General features: G+C 38.0%; 1 protein-coding gene across 1 annotated transcript in view; it reads left to right on the top strand.

Annotated features, from left to right (window-relative positions):
* Positions 1-26,202, top strand: part of CPED1 (cadherin like and PC-esterase domain containing 1) — a 326,305-nt gene that overhangs the window by 52,930 nt on the left and 247,173 nt on the right. The window contains 1 exon segment of the mRNA XM_070369325.1: positions 25,302-25,408. Within this exon segment, the coding sequence (XP_070225426.1) occupies positions 25,302-25,408 (107 nt within the window).

Here is a 26,202-nt window from a genome sequence, read left to right as displayed (position 1 = left end):
AAAATCCCCTGGAGGAGGGCATGACAACCCACTCCAGTATTCTTGCCTGGAGAATCCTATGGACAGAGGAGCTTGGCGTGCTGCCATCCATGGATTACAAAAAGTTGGACATGACTGAAGTGACTAAGCACATAGCATATATATGTGCTTAGTAGATATATGTATGTAGAGAGAGAGAGAGAATATCATGTTGTACACACTGAATTAACATGATGTTAGATGTCACTTATATCTCAAGAAAGTTTCTCTGGGGATAACCTAAAAATAATGTTGAATCCTAATCTGTCACCTATAGGCAGAGTCTTGAGAAAGCATTGATTTTCCTAGTACCTGATAGATGTTTTCATTTGTATGTCCCAGGACCTCGATATGTATAAATGGTGGATAATGCATGATGCTTCCATTCTCTGGGAATGTTTTTCTTAACTAGTAATGCTGACTGTGAGCCCTCAGCCTTGTAGACTCTAAAGCTTATCATCAGATCCTCTCTCTCCTTCACCATAACACACAACAGACACCACACCCTGTGATATGCCTTCTCAGCCATGACTCCACACTCCTTACAGTTCCTGTGCCTCCCTTGTGCCATCACAGTAACAATTACTCTCCCAGATGCTGGTCTCTTCCTTATATTATACATCTTCACCACAGATGCCAGTTAATTTTATTTTTATTTTTTAAATATTTCATTTTGATCTCCAATATTCCCAGTTTTTTTTCAAGGTTTATTTATTTATTTATTTATTTTCATTTTCGGATTCACCCTGCAGTATGTGGGATCTTAGTTCCCTGACCAGATTTCGAACCCACACCCGCTGCATTGGAAGGCAGAATCTTAACCACTATACCACCAGGGAAGTCCCACAAGTGCCAGTTTAATATTCCGTAAGCATAGCTCTGCTCCCGTCAGTTCCCTCTAGAGAAGTGTTCAATGATTTTTATGTCTGCAATCCATTCCAGTACTCTTGCCTGGAAAACCCCATGGGCAGAGGAGCCTGGTAGGCTGCCGTCTATGGGGTTGCTAAGAGTCCGACATGACTTAGCGACTTCACTTTCACTTTTCACTTTTATGCATTGGAGAAGGAAATGGCAACCCACTCCAGTGTTCTTGCCTGGAGAATCCCAGGGACAGGGGAGCCTGGTGGGCTGCCATCTATGGGGTCGCACAGAGTCGGACACGATTGAAGCGACTTAGCAGCAGCAGCAGTAAGCAGAATGCAGGTCAGGAAGCAACAGTTAGAACTGGACATAGAACAAGAGACTGGTTCCGAATAGGAAAAGGAGTACGTCAAGGCTGCATATTGTCACCCTGTTTATTTAACTTACATGCAGACTACATCATGAGAAACGCTGGGCTGGAAGAAACACAAGCTGGAATCAAGATTGCCAGGAAAATATCAATAACCTCAGATATGCAGATGACACCACTCTTATGGCAGAAAGTGAAGAGGAACTAAAGAGCCTCTTGATGAAAGTGAAAGAAGAGAGTGACAAGGTTGGCTTAAAGCTCAACATTCAGAAAACGAAGATCATGGCATCCGGTCCCACCACTTCATGGGAAATAGATGGGGAAACAGTGGAAACAGTGTCAGACTTTATTTTTTTGGGCTCCAAAATCACTGCAGATGGTGATTGCAGCCATGAAATTAAAAGACGCTTACTCCTTGGAAGGAAAGTTATGACCAACCTAGATAGCATATTCAAAAGCAGAGACATTACTTTGCCAACAAAGGTCTGTCTAGTCAGGGCTATGGTTTTTCCAGTAGTCATGTATGGATGTGAGAGTTGGACTGTGAAGAAAGCTGAGTGCTGAAGAATTAATGCTTTTGAACTGTGGTGTTGGAGAAGACTCTTGAGAGTCCCTTGGACTGCAAGGAGAGCCAACCAGTCCATTCTAAAGGAGATCAGTCCTGGGTGTTCATTGGAAGGACTGATGCTGAAGCTGAAACTCCAATACTTTGGCCACCTCATGCAAAGAGTTGACTCATTGAAAAAGACTCTGATGCTGGGAGGAATTGGGGGCAGGAGGAGAAGGGGACGACAGAGGATGAGATGGCTGAATGTCATCACCGACTTGATGGACATGAGTTTGAGTAAACTCCGAGAGTTGGTGATGGACAGGGAGGCCTGGTGTGCTGCAATTCATGGAGTCACAAAGAGTCGGACACGACTGAGTGACTGAACTGAAGCAGAATGCAAATTTCTTAGCCCAACATTCTGCACTTCCCATGCCATGGAGTTGGATACCTCCATACCCCTGCGATAGCATGGCTCTCAGGCTTGTTCCTACACTTGAATTACCTAGGAAATGTAGAAATTAAAGAAGCCAATGCCCAGGACCCACTTAGAAAATTTTGTCAGAATTGCGGGGTCAGAGAGTTGGATTTGGACATCACTTTAAAAAGAAAATCTTAACTTTATTGGCCTAAAGTTCTTATTTTACCTGAGTTCTTTTTTAAAAATTTATTTTACTGAAGCACAGTTGATTTACAATGTTGTGTTAATCTCTACTGTACAGCAGTGATTCAGTTATGTATACATACTTTCTCATTCTTTTTCCATTAGAGTTTATCACAGGATATTGAATACAGTTCCCTGTGCTATACAGTAAGACCTTGTTGTTTATCTATTCCTTTATAGTAGTTTATACCTGCTAATCTCAAACTCCCCATCCATCCCTCCCTGCCCCTGAAACCTGCACCTGAAGTCTGTTGTCTTATGTGTGAGTCTATTTCTACTTTGTAGATAAGTTCATATGTGTCATATTTTACATTATGCATATAAGTGATATCATATGATATTTGTCTTTCTGACTTACTTCACTTAGTATACTAATCTCTAGGTCCATCCATCTTGCTACAAATGACATTATTTTATTCTTTTTTATGGCTGAGTAATATTCCATTGTCTATATGTACCACTTCTTTATCCGTTCATCTGCTGATGGACATTCACGTTGTTTCCATATCTTGGCTGTTGCAAACAGCACTGCAGTGAACACAGGGGTGCATGTATCTTTTTTGAATTATAGTTTTCTCTGGATATCAGGCATCAGGTTTTTTTTAAAGTATCCCAGGGAAGATCCCCTGGAGAAGGGATAGGCTACCCACTCCAGTATTCTTGAGCTTCCCTTATGGCTCAGCTTGTAAAGAATCTGCTTGAAATGCGGGAGACCTGGGTTTGATCCCCGGGTTGGGAAGATCCCCTGGAGAAGGGAAAGTCTACCCACTCCAGTATTCTGGCCTAGAGAATTCCATAGACTGTATAGACCATGGGGTTGCAAAGAGTCAGACATGACTGAGCGACTTTCACTTTAAGGTGATATTAATGTATGGGTGGGATGGAGAACCACTTTGATTAACCTACTCACCTCTGCCTGATCCCATTGCAAAGCTTTCTACTTTGCAGTGTTATTTAGACTTGTATCCTAGAATTTCCTCCTTTCTACCATATCTTAAAATCCAAATGAATATCTAAACTCACCCATAGTGTCATTTGCTCAGTTTTGTATCCGACTCTTTGCAACCCCATGGACCATGGCCTGCCAGGCTTCTCTGTCTATGGGATTCTCCAGGCAAGAACACTGGAGTGGGTTGCCATTTCCTTCTCCAAAATTAACCCATAAATTCCCCTCAAACTCAAAATGGTAAACAAGTTCACTAAGGCCTCATCACTCGTTATTCCTACACCTCTGATGCCTAGTTTATACTTGTGTTTTATTTTTTAATAGTTTTTGTCTGTTAATCTCATCTCTCCTTCTATATGATAAACTTCTTGTAGAACAGGAAGTATTTTATTCATCTGTTTATTCTTTATACTGTGCCTAGGACAGTGTCTTGTGTATACCTAGTAGGTACACAATTAAATGAATAAGCCATTGAAAAAATAAACCTGTAAATATATTAATAACAGAGCTGAATACTTCAGATATTCCGGCATCATTTGCTTCTTTGAAGTTTAGAGAAAAAATAGTGAGTGCTTTATAGGAAATAACTGTTGTAGAGCTAAATGAAATGTGCTTTGGGCTGTGTCTATCAACTGAAGAACAGAACTCACAGGCCCACCACCTCTAGTGAAAGTTCCCTGTAACCTTGTATCAGAGGGGTCAAGTCAGTGATGTCTATGTTTCCAAAGAAAGACGAATTCTGCTAATAAGTTAATAATAGCCTTTAATAATAATAAAAACTCTTTCCAGCTCTTTCACTAAGGAAAAATATGAAAATCGTATGTGAATCTCATCATCTGTGCAACAAAATGATCTATTTAGAGCCGGGAACTTTAGGAATTTAAAAAATCCACTTAGCATTCCATCTTGTTATCAGAGTGACCAAACAAGTGATTAAAGGGCGTAGAGGGCAAAGATGTCTCTTAGCCTGCCTTGACTCTCTAATTGTTCACTCTGTATTTTATACTTATCAGAAGGTAAAGAGACTCTTTGCCTGAATGTTTAAGGAATGTACTTTTGGCAAAACTTGACTGTAATATCTGCTGATTTGCTAGAACTATGATTCTCAAATTTTGTGTGTATCAGAATTGTCTGGAAGGTTTGGTAAATCACAGATTGCTGGGCCCTACTCTCAGTTGATCTGATTCAGTAAGAACGTGGAGGTGAGTTGAGAAATAATAAGTTGCCAGGTAATGCTAATGTGCTGTCCAGGACCACTTGTTGAAAACTAGTGTCCTAGGTCATTCTTTATTACAGATTTTCAGTCTTTCTTCCAGAAGCACAAAGATATTCTGCCTATTTGCCCTTTTAAGTATTTAATGGCCAAACTGTTTCCCATTTGCCTCCATGGGACCCCAAATCAATCTTTTACCTTGGTGAGAAGCCCCTCCAAAATTTATATAGATGCTAAGCCCATTAATTGTGAGTCAACATGCAAAGCCTTGGTACATGCAAAGCTTAATCATTTGCAGTCAAGCCCAGTGACACTGTTTTAAAAGGATAGGAACAAGTAGCTGAATTTACACTGTCTTTGGACATGATGGGCTTGCTTGAAGATAGTGAAATCAAGGTAAAAATATGGACAGATGATTTATTCTAAATGGTAATTATATGCACCCAAAGAGAAGCACCTAGCTGTCACCTAGGGCCAGACATCCTGGAACGTGAAGTCAAGTGGGCCTTAGGAAGCATAACTATGAAAGAAGCTAGTGGAGGTGATGGAATTCCAGCTGAGCTATTTCAGTTAAAAGATGGTGCTGTTAAAGTGCTATACTCAATATGCCAGCAAATTTGGAAAACTCAGTAGTGGCCACAGGACTAGAAAAGGTCAGTTTTCATTCCTATTGCAAAGAAGGGCAATGCCAAAGAATGCTCAAACTACGGCACAATCGCACTCATCTCACACGCTAGCAAAGTAATGCTCAAAATTCTCCAAGCTAAGCTTCAACAGTATGTGAGCTGAGAACTTCCAGATGTTCAAGCTGGTTTTAGAAGAGGCAGAGGAACCAGAGATCAAATTGCTAACATCCGCTGGATAATAGAAAAATTAAGAGAATTCCAAAAAACATCTACTTCTGCTTTATTGATTATACCAAAGCCTTTGACTGTGTAGATCACAACAAACTGGAAAATTCTTAAAAGAGATGGGAATACCAGACCACCTTACCTGCCTCCTGAGAAATCTGTATGCAGGTCAAGGAGCAACAGTTAGAACTGGACATGGAACAACAGACTGGTTGCAAATTGGGAAAGGAGTACATTAAAGCTGTCTATTGTAACCCTGCTTATTTAACTTATATGCAGAGTACATCATGAGAAATGCGGGGCTGGATGAAGTACAAGCTGGAATCAAGATTACCAGGGGAAATATCAATAACCTCAGACACACAGATGACAGCACCCTTATGGCAGAAAGTGATGAGGAACTAAAGAGCCTCTTGATGAAAGTGAAAAAGGAGAGTGAAAAAGCTGGCTTAAAACTCAGCATTCAAAAAATGAAGATCATGGTATCTGTCTCATCACTTCATGGCAAATAGATGGGGAAACAATGAAAACAAGGACAGACTTTATTTTTAGGGGCTCCAAAATCACTGCAGATGGTGACTACAGCCATGAAATTGAAAGATTCTTGCTCCCTGGAAGAAAAGCTATGACCAATCTAGACAGTTTATTAAAAAGCAGAGACATTAGTTTGCCAACAAAGGTCCATCTAGTCAAAGTTATGGTTTTTTCCAGTGGTCATGTATTGATATGAGAGTTGGACTGTGAAGAAAGCTGAGTGCTGAAGAATTGATGCTTTTGAGCTGTGGTGTTGGAGAAGACTCCTGAGAGTCCCTTGGACTGCAAGGAGATCCAACCAGTCCAGTCCATCCTAAAGGAAATCAGTCCTAAATATTCATTGGAAGGACTGATGCTGAAGCTGAAACTAATACTTTGGCCACCTGATACGAAGAACTGACTCATTTGAAAAAAAACCCTGATTCCGGGAAAGATTGAAGGCAGGAGGAGAAGGGGAAAACAGAGGGTGAGATTGTTGGATGTCATCACCAACTCAATGGACATGAGTTTGTGCAAGCTCCAGGAGTTCATGATGGGCAGGGAAGCCTGGTGTACTGCAGTCTGTGGGGTCGCAAAGAGTCGGAAATGATTGAGTGACTGAACTGAAGGATAAGCAAGATAGTACTGTGGAAAAGAGGAATTTTGGCTTGGGTTTCTATGTCTTTGTGAAACCATGACTAAATTACTTAATTAAGTTCTTAGATTCCTTTCATTTTACATAAAATGAAGATTTTTGGATTAGATATACTACCTGTGGCAGATTCATTTTGATATATCGCAAAACCAATACAATATTGTAAAGTTAAATAAAATAAAATTTAAAAAAATAAATAAAAATAAAAAATAACAATGCAAAAAAAAATGTAAAAAGAATAATAAAGAATGAGAGAGATTACCTAAAATGCCAACAAAGACATACTTCTTTACAAGTTTTTTCTACATTTTATACAATTTTCTAGTTTGATTTTTTTTTAGCATACTGTTATGTCAGAAATACACTCCATAAAAACTTGGTATATATTATTTCAGAGGCTACTTAACATTATATTACTGGATGTATGTAATATTTATTTATTGTTCTTAATCTTTCCCATATTGTTAGATATTTATGATTTTCCTAATGTTTTGCTATTATAAATAATGCCCTCAGAAAATTATTCTATGGAAGTGTGGTATGGAAATCCAAGTTCACAGCTGGAGTATAAGACAGATTAAGTTTCTGCTGGAAATTGGTGCTAGCATCATGGCGGAATGCTGGGAATGTGAAAATGGCAGGCACATTCCATGGTAATCTGAAGGCTCATCCGAGAGGGCCAGTATCAGGAATCATGAGTGTTTGCCCTTCCATTGGCTTGTTTGCTCAAGGATTCATGTTCGTTATTTGTTCATTTTTGAAGAAATAGCATATTAAGTTTTATCAGGAAGACTTTGCTTTGTGTTGTCTGAAATCTCCCACTCATAACTGTACACAGCATGACTATAGCACCCTGAGACTGATACTGTTTCTCGTCTTATGGAACGTAATTCTATCACTTTGTCATATTGAGTATTTTATATCAGAGACATTTGAAATTGTAAAATGATTGAGGTCTAGCTTAATTTTACGTTTATTTTCATTTCTATATAGCAGTTGATTGGCATCATAGAGTGCTCTGAAAGATGTACAGTGTTTGAAAAGACTCAATGTCTGTTTTTCATAGAGAATAATAGTGCTTTATTTGGATGCATATTCAAACCACATTTTTAGAAAATAGTTTTCCCATTTAACAAGATGTTTTATGTTTTTGATAGAATATTGAATCAAGCATTTGCGAGTACCAAGGTAAAAGCAAAAATCACTGCAGAGATAACACAGTTGTCTCCTGCCTCTTTTTGCAAGTTTACTCCACATGTTTTAACAGATACTTAAAAAAATTTTTTTTTTTTGGCCATACCATGTGGCTTGTAGGATCTTAGTTCCTTGACCAGGGATCGAACCCAGGCTCCCAGCAGTAGCAGCACAGAGTTGTAACTACTGGACTACCAGGGAATTCTTGATACATTTTTAATATTTTGATAAAAATAAAGACTGTATTATCTTTCCATGTCAATGTAGTTTTTAAGAATTGTAACAAAGTGTCATGTCACTAGTTTTTAAGTTAGCCTTTGTAAATCACTAATTAAATGTACTGTGCTATACAGCTTATATACATTAACTTATTGTCTTCTCACTTCTAGTCCACAAGGTAGCTATTTCCGTTTCACACTTGCAGAATTGAGTAGCACATATCATAAATGATGGAGCTAAGGTTTGACCCAAGGACTGTCTGTCTCTAAATGTGAGATTTTAACCACAATATCATCCTAGTTTCTTGAAAGTATATGAAAGATATTTAGAATTTTTTTAACTTTGTTAATATAAAATACAACTTTACCACAATATTTATTTATATTGCTTTTTTTTTTTTGAGATTTGGGTATAATTTGGAATTATTGTATTCAGATCAGATAAGATCAGATCAGTTGCTCAGTCGTGTCTGACTCTTTGCAACCCCATGAATTGCAGCACGCCAGGCCTCCCTGTCCATCACCAACTCCCGGAGTTCACTCAGACTCATGTCCATCGAGTCAGTGATGCCATCCAGCCATCTCATCCTCTGTCGTCCCCTACTCCTCTTGCCCCCTACTCCTCTTGCCCCCAATCCCTCCCAGCATCAGAGTCTTTTCCAATGAGTCAACTCTTCGCATGAGGTGGCCAAAGTACTGGAGTTTCAGCTTTAGCATCATTCCTTCCAAAGGAATCCCAGGGCTGATCTCATTTAGAATGGACTGGTTGGATCTCCTTGCAGTCCAAGGGACTCTCCAACACCACAGTTCAAAAGCATCAATTCTTCAGCACTCAGCCTTCTTCACAGTCCAACTCTCACATCCATACATGACCACAGGAAAAACCATAGCCTTGACTAGATGGACCTTTGTTGGCAAAGTAATGACTCTGCTTTTGAATATGCTCTCTAGGTTGGTCATAACTTTCCTGCCAAGGAGTAAGCGTCTTTTAATTTCATGGCTGCAGTCACCATCTGCAGTGATTTTGGAACCCCCCAAAATAAAGTCTGACACTGTTTCCACTGTTTCCCCATCTATTTCCCATGAAGTGATGGGACCGGATGCCATGATCTTAGTTTCTGAATGTTGAGCTTTAAGCCAACTTTTTCACTCTCCACTTTCACCTTCATCAAGAGGCTTTTTAGTTCCTCTTCACTTTCTGCCATAAGGGTGGTGTCATCTGCATATCTGAGGTTATTGATATTTCTCCCAGCAATCTTGATTCCAGCTTGTGTTTCTTCCAGCCCAGCGTTTCTCATGATGTACTCTGCATATAAGTTAAATAAACAGGGTGACAATATACAGCCTTGACGAACTCCTTTTCCTATTTGGAACCAGTCTGTTGTTCCATGTCCAGTTCTAACTGTTGCTTCCTGACCTGCATACAAATTTCTCAAGAGGCAGATCAGGTGGTCTGGTATTCCCATCTCTTTCAGAATTGTCCACAGTTTATTGTCATCCATACAGTCAAAGGCTTTGGCATAGTCAATAAAGCAGAAATAGATGTTTTTCTGGAACTCTCTTGCTTTTTCCATGATCCAGCGGATGTTGGCAATTTGATCTCTGGTTCCTCTGCCTTTTCTAAAACCAGCTTGAACATCAGGAAGTTCACGGTTCACATACTGCTGAAGCCTGGCTTGGAGAATTTCAAGCATTACTTTACTAGCATGTGAGATGAGTGCAATTGTGCAGTAGTTTGAGCATTCTTTGGCATTGCCTTTCTTTGGGATTGGAATGAAAACTGACCTTTTCCAGTCCTGTGGCCACTGCTGAGTTTTCCAAATTTGCTGGCATATTGAGTGCAGCACTTTCACAGCATCATCTTTTAGGATTTGGAATAGCTCAACTGGAATTCTATCACCTCCACTAGCTTTGTTCGTAGTGATGCTTTCTAGGCCCACTTGACTTCACATTCCAAGATGTCTGGCTCTAGGTCAGTGATTACATCATCATGATTATCTGGGTCGTGAAGATTTTTTTTGTACAGTTCTTCTGTGTATTCTTGCCATCTCTTCTTAGTATCTTCTGCTTCTGTTAGGTCCCTACCATTTCTGTCCTTTATCGAGCCCATCTTTGCATGAAATGTTCCCTTGATATCTCTGATTTTCTTGACGAGATCTCTAGTCTTTCCCATTCTGTTGTTTTCCTCTATTTATTTGCATTGATAGCTGAAGAAGGCTTTCTTATCTCTTCTTGCTATTCTTTGGAACTCTGTATTCAGATGGTTGTATCTTTCCTTTTCTCCTTTGCTTTTCGCTTCTCTTCTTTTCACAGCTATTTGTAAGGCCTCCCCAGACAGCCATTTTGCTTTTTTGCATTTCTTTTCCATGGGGATGGTCTTGATCCCTGTCTCCTGTACAATGTCATGAACCTCATTCCATAGCTCATCAGGCACTCTATCTATCAGATGTAGGCCCTTAAATCTATTTCTCTATTTCTCACTTCCACTGTATAATCATAAGGGACTTGATTTAGGTCATATCTGAATAGTCTAGTGGTTTTCCCTACTTTCTTCAATTTAAGTCTGAATTTGGCAATAAGGAGTTCATGGTCTGAGCCACAGTCAGCTCCTGGTCTTGTTTTTGCTGACTGTATAGAGCGTCTCCATCTTTGGCTGCAAATAATATAATCAATATGATTTCAGTGTTGACCATCTGGTGATGTCCATGTATAGAGTCTTCTCTTGTGTTGTTGGAAGAGGGTGTTTGTTATGACCAGTGCATTTTCTTGGCAAAACTCTATTAGTCTTAGCCCTGCTTCATTCCGTATTCCAAGGCCAAATTTGCCTGTTACTTCAGGTGTTTTTTGACTTCCTACTTTTGCATTCCAGTCCCCTATAATGAAAAGGACATTTTTTGGGGGTGTTAGTTCTAAAAGGTCTTGTATGTCTTCATAGAACCATTCAACTTCAGCTTCTTCAGTGTTACTGGTTGGGGCATAGACTTGGATTAGATGTGATATTGAATGGTTTGCCTTGGAAATGAACAGAGATCATTCTGTCATTTTTGAGATTGCATCCAAGTACTGCATTTCGGACTCTTTTGTTGACCATGATGGCTACTCCATTTCTTCTGAGGGATTCCTGCCCGCAGTAGTAGATATAATGGTCATCTGAGTTAAATTCACCCATTCCAGTCTATTTCAGTTTGCTGATTCCTAGGATGTCGACATGGGCAAAATATCAAAACTGTGCTTCCTCCTGCCACATTCCTCTACAAAATTATGACTCATATTTTAACTTTCATTGACAGTGCTATTTCTCCATGGATCTTTAGTATTAGATGTTATCACATTTTTTAATCTGGTGAAGTTAAAAATGTCACATCATTTAAATTTTTTAATAGGGAAGGAAGTTTTACTTATATATTAATTTAAAACAATTTCTATTTTTAAATGCTGTCTTTTTAAATTTAATTTTTTATTTTCAAAATTTTTTTATATAAAGGATATGAATAAGCAGTTTGTATTTTCACATCCAGATGGTAAAATAAAGATGAAAAGATATGAAATTCACAAAAAGTTACAGAAAGACCATTTAAAGTATAGCATATCACTTTACAGTCACAGGACTGGCAAATTTTAAGTTTGGTAATATCACCTACTGCTGGTGGATATTCCAAGGAAAGCTTTCATACACTGAGTGTGGAAATGAGAAATATTGTAGTCTTTTTTTTTGGAAAGCAATCTGGAACATCTATAACAGTTAAAATACTTATAATTTTTAAGCCAGTAATATTATTCTTGGGAATCTATATGATAGAAGTTAAAGCATCAGAAGGTAATAGATTAAAATTAACAATGTCAAAGAAAAAGAAGATGCTTCAAATAAGGATAATCAAAATGAGGGAAATGAGATTACAATTTTTTAGTAATAAATAATTAGAAAAATAGGAAATTATGTGTGAAGAATCTTTGGAGGGGTGGAAAAGTAATGTTATAGAGGAAAATTCTGATTTTTCAGAATTCTATTAAAATATGTGGAAAAAAATATGCTTCTCAGATGCATAGGAACAATACACTTTAAAAGTACTTGGCATAGTTTCATATTGGCTTAAATGTTCTTCATCTCATAGATGACACAATTATTAGCCCCAGGAGACACTTCTGATACGCCTTTGGCTCCTGGGAACAGGGCCAATTTTACAAAAATCGTGAAGTGGATGAAATGTGTTTTAGCCAATAGTCCTGTCTACCCTTACCGAGGCCCTTCTTACCTGAAGCACCCATTTTAGGGCCCCACAGGGTGGCCTACCTGTCAGGTTACAGCTACCACATGGGACTCATTGCTGCTCACTCACGACAAGTACCTTTCTTCATCGGCAGTTTCAGGGCTCAAAGATGTCTCATATTTTAGCAAATGCACTTGTACTGCCAATGAGAGAAAACTGCGGATCCCAGTTCTAGATAATGCATATGAATTTTAACTGAGGCCTCATATTGATGAGGTCCTCTCTTGCTTTAGATCAAAACCAGCAATGAGTGGGTATCTGGTGAGTTAACATACATTCCTCCTATGGTATGAAGGCCTGTTAATGAAACATGAAGGAGTGACACAGAGTTGAGAGAGATTATTTTCTGTATTTTCTAAAAGACTCTTCTATCACTCTAATCAGAAGCCCTGAATAATAAGCTGCAAGACTTATTATCACTGAGACCTCAAATTTATCTGCCTGTATCTTACCTCCTACCCACCTGTCTATTCATTTAACCACAAATACTTATGTAAAGCTTATCAAGTACTAGGCACTGTTCTAAGCATGTTACCAATATTAACTCATTAAATTTTCATAATATCCCACCAGTACTGGTATTATTATTTCTAGGAGGTCTGAGTTTTATTCTTCACATCTGCTTTTTGGAATGACCTTGAATAAGCGCATTAGATTACCTATTGCTTAGTTTGAAAATAGAAGATAAGACTTGCTTCATAAATATCTCATGGAAATATTATGATTGTTTTAAGTAAATCCTCAAAGATTATTGAAAATAATGCTTTATGAATAAGAGCTGTGCAACCTTAAAATGCTTGTGTCATTAAGTAATAAGCCATTGATAGAACTGATTCTTTTTCTCATACTGCTGCTGCTGCTAAGTCGCTTCAGTCGTGTCTGACTCTGTGCGACCCCAGAGACGGCAGCCCAACAGGCTCCCCGTCCCTGGGATTCTCCAGGCAAGAACACTGGAGTGGGTTGCCATTTCCTTCTCCAATGCATGAAGTGAAAAGTGAAAGGGAAGTCGCTCAGTCGTGTCCGACTCTTAGCAACCCCATGGACTGCAGCCTACCAGGCTCCTCCGTCTGTGGGATTTTCCAGGCAAGAGTACTGGAGTGGGGTGCCATTGCCTTCTCCGTTTCTCATACTAGTGAACTATATTTTCTCAAGCCTTAGTTCTCATCTGTGCTGAATTAGTGTGGAATTATTCTTAGAATAAAATTTTAAATCAGTGACCCCCACCTCCCTCTCAGATTGCTCACAGTTCCCAGTGCGTTATTATACGGTGTCAAATTAGATATGATTAGGTTTTATTCACTGCATTTGAAAGAAATCATTGAAAATGACTTCTAATAAAACAGGAAGAAGGAATAATATTTGGTTAAATGAAGTGGCACCTCACTAATGATACACTAAAACCTCCTGCACTGTACTGTGGAATTCAGTGTAAGGAGTGTCTATCAGAAACTCATGTCAAGTACTCAAGTAATAAAAGAACCCAGTTTAAAGTGTCACTCTCATAACAAGGATTATGACCAGGACATCATAGCCAGGCATCAGAATATCTTAATATTGACACTAAACATGGTTTATGTAATGCAAGGTTATTTATGTAAAACTCTAAAATTGGTGTGGCTGGAGAGAGAGCATTATGAAGGTAAGACCTTTCTAGGAACTACAGGGCAGAGGTGTAGGTGTATATGTGTTTCTCAGACTCATTTGTGTGTATGATCACCTGGGGACATTGTTATTCACAAATTTGATTTGGTGAGGTCTAACTTGAGGACTGAAATTTTTCATTTCTAACACGCTTTCAGTATATGAAAATGTTACAGATCCAGGGGCTTCCCTGGTGGCTCAGCTGTAAAGAATCCGGCTGCAATGCAAAAGCCTCAGGAGAAACGGGTTCCATCTCTAGGCCGGGAAGTTCCCCTGGAGGGCATGGCAACCCACTCCAGTATTCTAGCCTGGAGAACCCCATGGACAGTGGAGCCTGGTGGGCTACAGTCCATGGGATCGCAAAGAGCTGAACACGACTGAAGAGACTTAGCGAGCACGCACATACACATACACACACACACACAAATTGAGGACTAAAATCTTTCATTTCTAACAGGCTTTCAGTATATGAAAATGTTACAGATCCAAAGACCATTTTTGTGTAGAAAGACCTCCATATTTAACTGTAATGTAAGATACAATCTACCTGCAATGCAGTAGACTTGGGTTCTATTCCTGGATTGGGAAGATCCTCTGGAGGAGGAAATGGCAACCCACTCCAGTATTCTTGCCTGGAGAATCCCTTGAACAGAAGAGCCTGGTGGGCTACAGTCCATGGGGTCACAAAGAGTAGGGCATGATTTAGCGACTAAACCAAGATACAATAGAAGTAGTATGAATAAAAGAAATAAAACATTCTGAGAGAATAGTAAAGGAAGTGACGCATCCTGAATGTGGGGATCAAGATGTCACAAGTGGAATACTAGGTATGTGACAATGATTTCTCAAGCAGATTTTGGAGGCAAGAGCATTCACCAGAATGAGCTCTAGGCAAGGGCACACAGGTCTACAAGTGTATGGAGTCTCAGACACCAATAAGGGTCCAAGTGGCTAAGAGGAAGTGGGGGTTGGGGTGCTGCTTTGAGGGAAAGGGCGAGAGGACTAGGTGGGAGCTGGTGTGAAGGATCTCCCTTGCCTTGCTAAAGAATTTGATCTCTTTTGTGCTGGCGATGATAAGATCCTATTTTCAGAGGATAATCATGGCCCTAGGGAAGGAAGATGGATTAGTGAAGGGAAAAGAATTAGAAGCAGGGCCAGTAATTAGGAGGCTTTGCAGAGATGTGAAATCTTAGAGACTGTGATAGGATTTGAAAAAGTCAGAGAATATTTAAGAAATTCTAATTAGACTGAATGGGAATTGGAAATCGATGGCAAGTGGAATGGGAGACTAGTCCAAGTTGAAGATGACGTAATGCTTTCCAGCTTGAGGGAGAGAAGGTGGCTACACCTTTGATGGTAACAAAAGTGGAAGGACTGACAGTTTTTTTTGGCAGATTATAGGTTCTGATGCATTCAGCAGGGCATCTGTTGTAGGAAGTAACTGGAAATCTGAAACATAAGAAAAGTTGAGAAATGTAAATTTGAGAATCAGTGGCAGGGAAGCTATATAGCTAAAGCAATGAATGTAAATAAAAGCAACCAAGGAGTTTGGGTTTAGAGAAAAATGGTAACAAGTGAAAAGAAAGACTAAAAATTTGGGGAGCTGCATGTATTGAAAGTGAAGTCGCTCAGTCGTGTCCTACTCTTTGTGACCCGTGGACTGTAGCCCACCAAGCTCCTCCATCCATGGGATTCTCCAGGCAAAAATACTGGAGTGGGTTGCCATTTCCTTCTCCAACATGTATTGAGGAGGGTCTCAAACCTTGAACTTGATATGTTTCTCAGCCCTTTGTATTTTAAATACCATTTGAATTATTATCAGAGAATCCATCTTGGAGAGAGTACTTATTTTTCACTTTCTGCATTGTAGTGCAGATTGGTTTTGTAATACAACATTTTTAGTATAAAATTTGTGCTCAGTCGTGCTTGACTCTTTGTGACCCCATGGACTGCGGCCCACCAGGCTCCTCTGTCTATGGGATTTCCCAGGCAAGAGTACTGGAGTGGGTTGCCATTTCCTCCTCTAGGGGATCTTCCCAATCCAGGGATCGAACCAGTGTCTCTTACATCTCCTGCACTGGCAGACATACTCTTTACCACTAGCACCACCTGGGCTACATATAAAATACTTAATGAGATATATAATTAATATGTGTCTAGCTACAGCCACATATACTTAACGGTCATCATCTTATTTTCTCTGGAGAGTATATTTATTCTGACTTAAAAACAAAACAAAATAAAACAAAAAGCTAAAGTCCATACTTCATTCAGATTTTTAAACTTTTTTACCTAATGTCCTTTTTCTGTTCCAAAATCCCATCCAAGATATATTGCATTTAGTCGTTCTGTTTCCTTAGGCTTCTCTTGGCTGTGACTGTTTCTCAGACTTTCTTTCTTTTTGATGACCTTGGCAGTTTTGAGAAGAATCAGTCAGATGTTTTCGATGTCCATCAATTGGGATATGCCTGGGTGTTTTTCTGATTAGTCTGGGGTTATGGTTTGGGGGAGTAAGACCACAGAGATAAAGCATCATTCCTCTCTTATCGTATCAAGGGAATGGTATGGACTATACACATTACTTCTCACTGTCGATATGAACCTTAATCACCTAACTGGGGTAGTGTTTGTCAGGTTTTTTCCACTGCAAATTATTTTTTTATTCCCCCTTTCTATACGAGACTCTTTGAAAGGGTGTTCTTGTGCACAACTCAAGCTGAAGGACTAGAAAGTTGTGATCTACCTCCTTGAGTTTGTAGTAGCTATGGAAATTATTTGGTGTTTTTCCATGCCAAAGATTTGTCTCTTCCTCCTCATTTGTTTATTTATTCAATAATTTGTTTATATCCATATGGACTAGTGGATATTTATTTTATACTTTGGGTTATAATCCAATATTACTTTACTTATTTTTTTTCTAAAATTGTGCCAGTTTTGACCACTGGCTCCCATGCCTCTTTAATATACCTCCATCATTGCTTTTGTTTATTTATTTGCTTGTTTGGTTTTGAGGCTTTTTTTCATTTTCTGGAACTATGGTGTCCTAGACTCATCTTGTATACTTAACTTCTCCAGCCCTTGAATCAGCCATGTCTCCAAAGACCCCTGGTTTCTTCTTATTGGAGAATGGTATTAGAAACTGATACCTGGGTGAGAGGTACAGTCTGATTTTTAAATTGCTGCAGAGTTCATTTCTTTTAAAGTTGCCTAAGTTGGTGAGAATTCCAGACTTTCAGAAATTTGGTAAAATGCAATAATAAGACTTTTCTCACAGGCAAACAATAGTCTTTAAAGCAGTAAAACTTTAAACACACAGACACACACATCTAATCAGTTATACTTCAATAGAAGACTGCAAAAGTGGCATGAATATCTTTATAAAAATAAAATCACTTAAAAAAACTTGTGGAAGGAAACTTCAGCAAGCCTTCTAAAGTAAACATTTCTCAGGCTTATTTCATATGAATAAACAAATCTATTTTTTTTCATGCTCTTCTTAATGAAAAGTTTCTTTAGAGCAGGAGTCTTTTAACTTTTGCAAAAGTTTAAAATGTTGCCTTTTTGAGCTAATGAGTAGGTGAATAGAAGAATTTCAGGAGCTCAAAAAACTCTTCTCAGAAACAATCTCCAAACCTCTCTTAGGGCAGAAAGTGGATAGACATTAGGATGGGAAAATTTTATCTCTAGTGTGGATTTAGAACATCAAGGGAGAGAATGGTTTAGAATTTCTCTCTGGTGAAACACAAAAGTTTTCATCATCAACTCTTTAAAGGATAAGGAGCCAGAGGCATAACAAGCAAAAATCCATGACCAGACTCTTGGGGCAAGAAACCAGACTTAATTAGATTTTGAGACCATGTTATATAATACATTGAAAATCTCAAGTTTCAATATAATGATTGCTTTTAAAATAAATTCTGAAAATTGAAATATAAAATCCAATAAACATCTAGTAAGTGTCTACTATAATCAGTGTTAGATACAACAACTTGAATGTTTGTTGTCTTTAAAGTAAAGCCATGAATTATGAGAGCTGTGTTACTGTTCTGTAGATCCATCATATTAGGAATACAGTTAAGGGAACTAGTTAATACAAGTTGACTCAGGAACGGCTGTTTCATACTCAAACAATCTTGTGGTAGAATCAAACATAGAGCCCAATTTATTATCAATAAGTTAATAAGTATTCATGAATATAAACTACTAATTCTGGTAAAGGAAGGATACAGAGAAAGGAAGACTTTTATGTGGTAAGAATCTTATTTACCATCTGAGCCACCCTGAGCGACTGAATATGAATAAGACTCTTAAGAAAAGGGTATAAAATTGGAACAGTGAATATATGAAATGTCTTCATGTTATGTTATAGAGGAATACATAATACATATAATATATAAATATAATACACAATAATATATAAATGAACATTATGTATCATTTAATAATTGTTATATAATAAAGGAATATTATGTATTTTTAAATCATTGTTATATTATGAAGGAATGTTATCTATTATTTTAAAATTAAGCTTTTTTAGTATTTCACATGGAAATAACAGATTTTAGGGCATCATGCTTTTGTATTCTTAAGGAATATGATAGTATTAATAGAATAAATGAGACTTGGTTTTAAGGCTATGTATCTTAAGAGTTCCTAGACAAGTTTATTTTCCAAGTCATATTTTATAAGTCTTTTCTGCTTCAATATAGTGTATGTGTTCACAGAAAAGTTTCTAATAAGTAAAGCACTTGAAATTTTTTATTACTTTTCATAATTGATACTATAATTCTTTAAATGCAATGAATAGCTACCTTTGTTCTTCTTATGTACTTCTCTCCATCCTTACTAAGAAATGTATCTTTATATCCTTTTTTAAAAACTACTCTAATATTTTTCTTATTATTCATCCATTTTTAATTTTTACAAAAATATTTCAATATCCTAGGATATGAATTTTAGTTATTGATTTAACAACTGATCACATTCAGTTGGTCATTCATTTACATGTTTAGCAAACAGGTAGCAAATACTTGTTAACTTCCAGCCACTGTTATAGATACTAAGAATACAGCAGTGAATAAAATAGACCCAGTTCAACCCTCAAGAAGCTCACATTCAAATGGGGAGAGACAGACAATAAACAAATAGACAAGAAATATATAATATGTTGGATGCTGATAGATATTATGGAGAAAAATAAAGCAGGAGTAGATTTGTCATTCCTTGAGAGTAAACAGCACCTATAGGAATGATGCTATCTCAGAGCTCTCTGTTGTTCTCTGGACTGAATTACTGATCCAGCAGACTTTATCAATGAGGAGGTCATTTGAGAGCCAGGAAACGATTGTTTGCTTTACATGGCAGCCTGCCTGTGAGAAACTGGAAATATTCTAAAGGCAGCCTCACTCCTTAGGGCAGATGCTTGATTAAAACAAAAATGAGAACAAAAACCTTCAAAAATAGCTCTTATTTTTATATTGAGACATTAGGTTGTTCCAGAGAACAGCTTAGAGAAGGATAAAAACTCGATCAGCGCCACCATATTATGTCTGAATGAATACATCTGGAACTTGATGTCGCCTTCTAAAATTATCTATGGAGTTTCATTGCTTCCAGAGTCAATGCTGTGGAGGCATGATAATGAACAATAGTGTTCCATAGTTTTGGGGAAGAATCCTGTAGATTTTTCATGTTTTTGTAATTTTGAGATGGAGAATGAACATCCACATCCTGTTTTCCTAGAACCATGTCCTGTGATCTCTCTTAGGGGCTTGGCCAGCCTGATCTCAGAGCTAGCCCTGCTCTGGTTTCTTTGTGACAGAAAAGGGAAAGAAATTATTACAACCATCAAAACAAATCTGAGAAACTTCTAGAGATTTCTTTTCAAAAGTAGGTGGAAACCCAGTTAATATTTATCGTTCCCCAGTCCATTTGCAGTTGGGAGAGATCTTTTATACATTAGTATTTCTGTTACTTCAGTTATCACTGGTATCACTAATAATGTGTTAGGGTGCTATTGCTGGCTGAGGTTCTAGGAACAGCTGAGTTATAGTCTTTTTTTTCCTCCATGATCCCAAATGAAAAATATCAATAACTGAGAAAACACCAAAGCTAAATAGTTCCTCTTTGTTCCTCCTTTTGTAAAGTATATATAATAATAGTTTCTACTCCACAGTGTTGTTCGAAGTTCTGCGTAAGTTAATACATAAAAGGCGTCAAAAGCTAGATGTCTTTCTTGCCTTCCAGTTTTTTTTTTTTTTTTTTGGAAACAATAATGATGTAATGATCACAAACATGGTTTCTGGAGCTAGACTTCCTATATTCAAATTCTCTTCCCACCCTGAACTAGATGGCTGACCTTGGGCAAGTTATTTAACCTTTCTATGCTTTGGCCACCTCATGCAAATCGTTGACTCATTGGAAAAGACTCTGATGCTGGGAGGGATTGGGGACAGGAGGAAAAGGGGACGACAGAGGATATGAGATGACTGGATGGCATCACCGACTCGATGGATGTGAGTTTGAGTGAACTCCGGGAGTTGGTGATGGATAAGGAGGCCTGGTGTGCTGCGATTCATGGGGTCGCAAAGAGTCGGACACAACTGAGTGAATGAACTGACTGACTGATGCTGAAAAAAGAAAAAATATATATACCTAACAGGGTATTGTGTAGAATAAATTAATTAATGCAAATACTTGGAACAGTACCTGGTATACTATAAGTACTCAAGGACTATTTGCTGTTGATTCATTATCACTACTATTGCTGTTCTTCCTTATTTATGGTGTGGCCTTGGCGTTTGATTAGGCTGAGTCACATAAAAGTCATCTTTCCCTGTGCCAGGAAAACCTAAGAAGCCATCATCCAAATTGGCCAGGACCTGCTTTGCCCGTTTTTTCCTCAATCCAAATCTTTTTTTTTTTTAATTACTTTTTATCAGAGTATAGTTGCTTTACAATGTTGTGTTAGTTTCTGCATACAGCAACAATTCAAATCTGACTTCTCAGCTCTTAAACTAATGTCAACATTCGGGGGGCAGAAGAAACACATCAAGTAAGACCAACACCAAAAATACTTGCCTCAGTGTCTAGAAAGAGCCTATCTTGGGCCACTTATAACTGTGGCAACAGCCCAAGACACACTGAATGTGGAGAGAATCCAAAAAGAGTGTGAACAAGAAAGAAATGAAGGCAGGTCCCCCTAGGAGTGGGACCTGGCCCACTTTAACAATCCAACTGAAAAGACATATGGGAAAAAGATGGCTTTGGGGCAGTCTTGATTTTTTTTTTCCCCAGGCTTCTCGGAGAAAGAAGACTCTAAGAGGCCACACTTAAGCCCCTGCCAACTTTAGCATGAACAACCAAATGTCTTTGGAATTGAAGTGACCTTACTCAACCTTGTGGAAAAGCCAAAAATGGAAATCAAAGGGTATGTTCAGACATCCTTTAAAGACCAACTGAGCAAATAGCAACTTGCCTACAGTCATCTCAACAAAACCTATTTACTAATGAACAAGCCTAATTCATTAAAAGCTGGAACATCAACTTGCTCAAAGAACGATTCATGGAAAACTGACACACCAGTGTTTTACACCAGCCAGTTCTAAGGACTATTTGCTACTACTAAAGGCAAAAAGCCCAGGCAGAGGTGGGACCAGGCAGGACTACTATAGACAACCACAGAAAATGTGGGAAGCTGCCCTCAACTGTCAGTGGCTGCCTTGTGGGATATGAACCCAAAACGTCTATGTTTTCAAGTGAAAGCTGAAATCTGGATTTTTATGTGACTTGTGCTGAGACTTGCATTTTGGCAAGTGCTTAAAATTAAAACCAAAACAAACACGGTGCAGGCCAAACACACCCCATATGTGGCTGGTACTCCCCTTGTGCCTCTGCAGTCTCTGCTGTCCACGCGGGCATTGTCCACTAAACACTCATACTTCTGGTCTTGTTGGGGCATAGATTTGTATCCAAGATGCTCCAAGGCTGACTTCTGAATGTGATTTATTTCACTACTAAGTGTGATTTGCTCTCTGCCCAGTTTCTAGATTTCAGCATGGCTTTGGGGTATTTTTCTAAAACCAAGCTTGAATACATAGCACCACTCATGAAACAAATAATGCCTTTTCTTTAAAAAAGGGCTGTAGGAGTCAGGGAGAGGAGCAGACTTGACGGGAGTAAGAAATGAAGAGAAGGTGAACAGGTCTACTTTAACTAGAAAATTTAACTAGGAAATAGAGGTAGAGTAACAATAAAATAACAATAGGAATTTTGAGTGGAAACAATCAGCATTTTTTCAGATCATGGTGGCAAGAATTAGGCAAGAACCATATGAAGAGATCACTTAAAGTTTTGAGTTATAGTTTCCTTCATTTTAAGAGGAAATTGATGTACTATAAAGTGGCTTTGAAATATTAACTTTTATTTTAAAATGCTAATTAAATATTTTTGAGAGATGAGGGGTAGTGTTATGAATGTCAAGAAATTGTGTGATGCTTCATGAATTAGCCTAAATTCCTTTTGATGTTTAGATCCCTTACAGATTGCTAAGGGCAGTGACTGTCTGCCCTTTTGTTTTGCTATTGACTTTCATATTTCTAGTAGTGTTTGGCTCAGAGGAGGTTCTTAGTAAATTGAATGCTTTGAATTATTTAAATGAGTCTCCAGTTTCAAACATTTATGACTTAAATATATATTTCTATCAACTCTAGAAATTGTGTGTATGCCTTGGGTAGTGAAGAGGGGCATGCTTCAGACTTAGAGGAATACAAAACATACTCTGATTTTAACACCCAAACAGTATAGTCCATAATATGAAATTCTCCCCTCTCTGCATATTCTTATCTTTTTAAAATATTTAGTTGTGTGTATTATGACAGCAGGTTTCTTCTAGTGTTTTAGTTTCTTGGGCTAGAAGTAATAGCAAATGAAAACAGTCTCTGTGTTTTCCCTGTTGAATCCATATTAAATGGTTTTGGCTGAAAATGCCAGATGCACGTTTAAAATAAAATATTGGGATCATCATAGAGTATTAGGTTTTGACTACGGGAATCTATTTGTAGTTTCCTTCAAAGTGAGGATGCATGAGACAGGGGAGTCCCTTGACATCTGAGGCCCGATGGCTATTACTAGATGAGATTTCTCCCAGCTCCCCATCACCAGCATCATTTCTCCTTGGTCTGTTGAACTACTGTGCTATCCTCCAGCATCTTGAGATGCATCAAGCAAGCAGAAAAGCTCTAGGATGAAAGCTCAGACGTTAACTTGAGTTCAGTTGTCTGGATCCTTTGGTTGGGCAGAGAGGTTTCCCATCTAGCACCAGGGCAACTATAGACCAAATAACTCAGACCGCACAGGACCTGTCAAATGGAAAAGGACTTAAGTAGTGAACCGGAGAAGGCAATGGCACCCCACTCCAGTACTCTTGCCTGGAAAATCCATGGACTGAGGAGCCTGGTAAGCTGCAGTCCATGGGGTCGCGAAGAGTCAGACATGACTGAGCGACTTCACTTTCACTTTTCTCTTTCATTCACTGGAGAAAGAAATGGCGATCCACTCCAGTATTCTTGCCTGGAGAATCCCAGGGACGGTGGAGCCTGGTGGGCTGCCGTCAATGGAGTCGCACAGAGTCGGACACGACTGAAGCGACTTAGCAGCAGCGGCAGCAGTGAACAATGAAATTTCATTCCTAATCATCATAGATCATTATTCCTCATCAACCTTTTTTTCCCCTGTATGGCTCTTCTTTGAAAGCATTAGGCTATCAAGTGAGAAATTCTAGGACATTTTTAAGATGGCCTTGAATATTTCCTAGCTTTTTGAAGCTACTAACAATGCAGGAAGTGACTTGTGAGGTCTGGCATAAATACTAACAAATACTAAATGTTACTTGAAGGATCATTTATCTTAGGATTGATCAACAAAAGATGCCATGTGTACAGAAATTGCCTCATTTTCTCAACTGGATTTCCATCTAAAATGGAGAAATTTCCCAAGTAGTACCAATTCTTTTGAGTATTACTTAAGGTTCTTTTTATGGGTTTTTTGTGTTTTTTTTTTTTTTGAGATAGATATTTCTATATTGTCTCTGAAGTAATGTATTTACTACTCCTGTCATTAGCTACTTATTCATTCATTCATATAAAAAATGTTTCTAAGCATCAATTATATGCAGGGGTATGCTGACACAAATTTATGTAAATAGATCAAAAAAGAATAAGGGAAAATAAACCCATCTAGCCACATAAATGTTAATTTTTAAAAGTTTAAGCATTATGCAAGAATGTATTCTGCAGAGATTATTTTGGCAAGTAACTATGATTTACTGGCAAAGAACTTTGTTCTTGGTGAAATAGCTAAAATATCATTTGCTTTAGTCTATGTTATACTCTGTATTTTAAAGTCAGCTTTGCTGACTGTAACTAGAACATACATTTGTCTTTGAAAAAAACCTGTCTTAAATTTTTCATCGAATTTTATTTCCTACTTAGCCCAACTTTTTCTTTGTAAAAAAAATCATCAAAGTATTTTTGGGGGCTTCCCTGATGACTCAGTGGTAAAGAACCTATCTGCTTCCAGTGCAGGAGACATAGGTTCAATCCCGGCTCTGGGAAGATTCCTCATACTGCAGAGCAACTAAGCTCATAAACCACAACTACTGAGCCTGTGCTCTAGAGCCTGGAAGCCACGACTGCTGAGCCCATGTGCTGCAACTACTGAAGCTCACATGCCCCAGAGCCTGTGCCTGACAAGAGAAGTCACAGCAATGAGAAGCCAGCACACTACGACTAGAAAGTAGCCCCCACTTGCTGCAACTAGAGAAAAGCTCACACAGCAGTGAAGACCCAGCACAGCCAAAAATAAAATAAACAAATACATAAAATTATAAAAAAGTAGAAAACAATCTTTAAAAAAATTTTTTTAAGACGTATGAAAATTAATGGTAATACAGAGGCCCAGAACAAAATATTCAGTGTTTTGGCTTCTTGTTATTTGATTTACAACTCCTTCATCTCTTAAAAATACTTTATAAGCTTCTTTCTTTCCAATTTCCAATTGAGACTTTATAAATTTATAAAATTAGTGACTTGAAACATTCTAATTTTGTCTTTTAGAGGAATTTCTTGATATAACTTCAGATCATTGGATTTTCCCTAAGATACAATATGAAAATGTAAGTTCTGCTTAATTAGAAAAGTTGAATTTTAGTTACTTTGAATATTGTCTTTTGAGTATATTCAGAATCATTGTTACTTGTATTTACATTCTTTAATCTGAAGACGTAAATGGTGCCTTTACAAATCTGATAAAGTGTTTGTTTTTCCATACTCTTTTGCTATTAGGTGATTTGGACTCTTGGGATCTGCTTATTTGCCTGTCTTCTAAGACACCTGGTGGAAAACCCTGCATATCAAAGGAAGACATGTGCCAGTTAAATTTACATCAAAAGGTAAACATTCTTTTTCAAAAAGTGAACAAATCTAATCAGACCTATAGGTATTTTTTTGAGTTTCCTATGACCATATTTACTTATTTTAAATTTAATGTTTTTCCTTTTTATTATTTATCACAGTATAATTGCTTTACAATGTTGTATTAAAATTTCTGCTGTATAGCAAAGTGAGTCAGATATATATATATATATATATATCCCTTCTTTTTTGATTCCCTTCCCATTTAGGTCACCCAGAGCATTCATAGAGTTCCCTGTGCTGTTTAGTAGCTATCTATTTTATACACAGTCGTGTATTTATGTCACTCCCAACTCATCCCATTCTCCCTTTCCCCCTTGGTATCCATACTTTTGTTCTCCACATCTGTGTCTCTATTTCTGCTTGGCAAATATGTTCATCTATACAATATTGCTAGATTCCATGTATGTGCGTTAATATCCAATATTTGTTTTTCTCTTTCTGATTTAGTCCAGTGTGTATGGCAGTCCGTAGGTCCATCCATGTCTCTACAAACGACACAATTTTGTTCCTTTGTAATGGCTGAGTAATATTCCATTGTATATATGTACCACATCTTTATCCATTGCTCTGTTGATGGACATTTAGGTTGTTTCTATGTTCTGGCTATTGTAAATAGACCTATGGTTTTTTAACACCAGTATTTCCTGGTCCATAATGTTCAAAAAAAATGTCTTGAAAAATTGGAGCCATTGCATCTTTGAAAAAATTTCAATGGCCATTCCTTCTACACTTCACCATAAAACGTTCACCATTTTGGGGCTTCCCAGGT

This window comes from Bos mutus, chromosome 4 (assembly GCF_027580195.1).
Source record: "Bos mutus isolate GX-2022 chromosome 4, NWIPB_WYAK_1.1, whole genome shotgun sequence".
In the NCBI taxonomy this organism is placed as follows: Eukaryota; Metazoa; Chordata; class Mammalia; order Artiodactyla; family Bovidae; genus Bos; species Bos mutus.
This window is presented reverse-complemented; position numbering and strand designations above follow the sequence as displayed.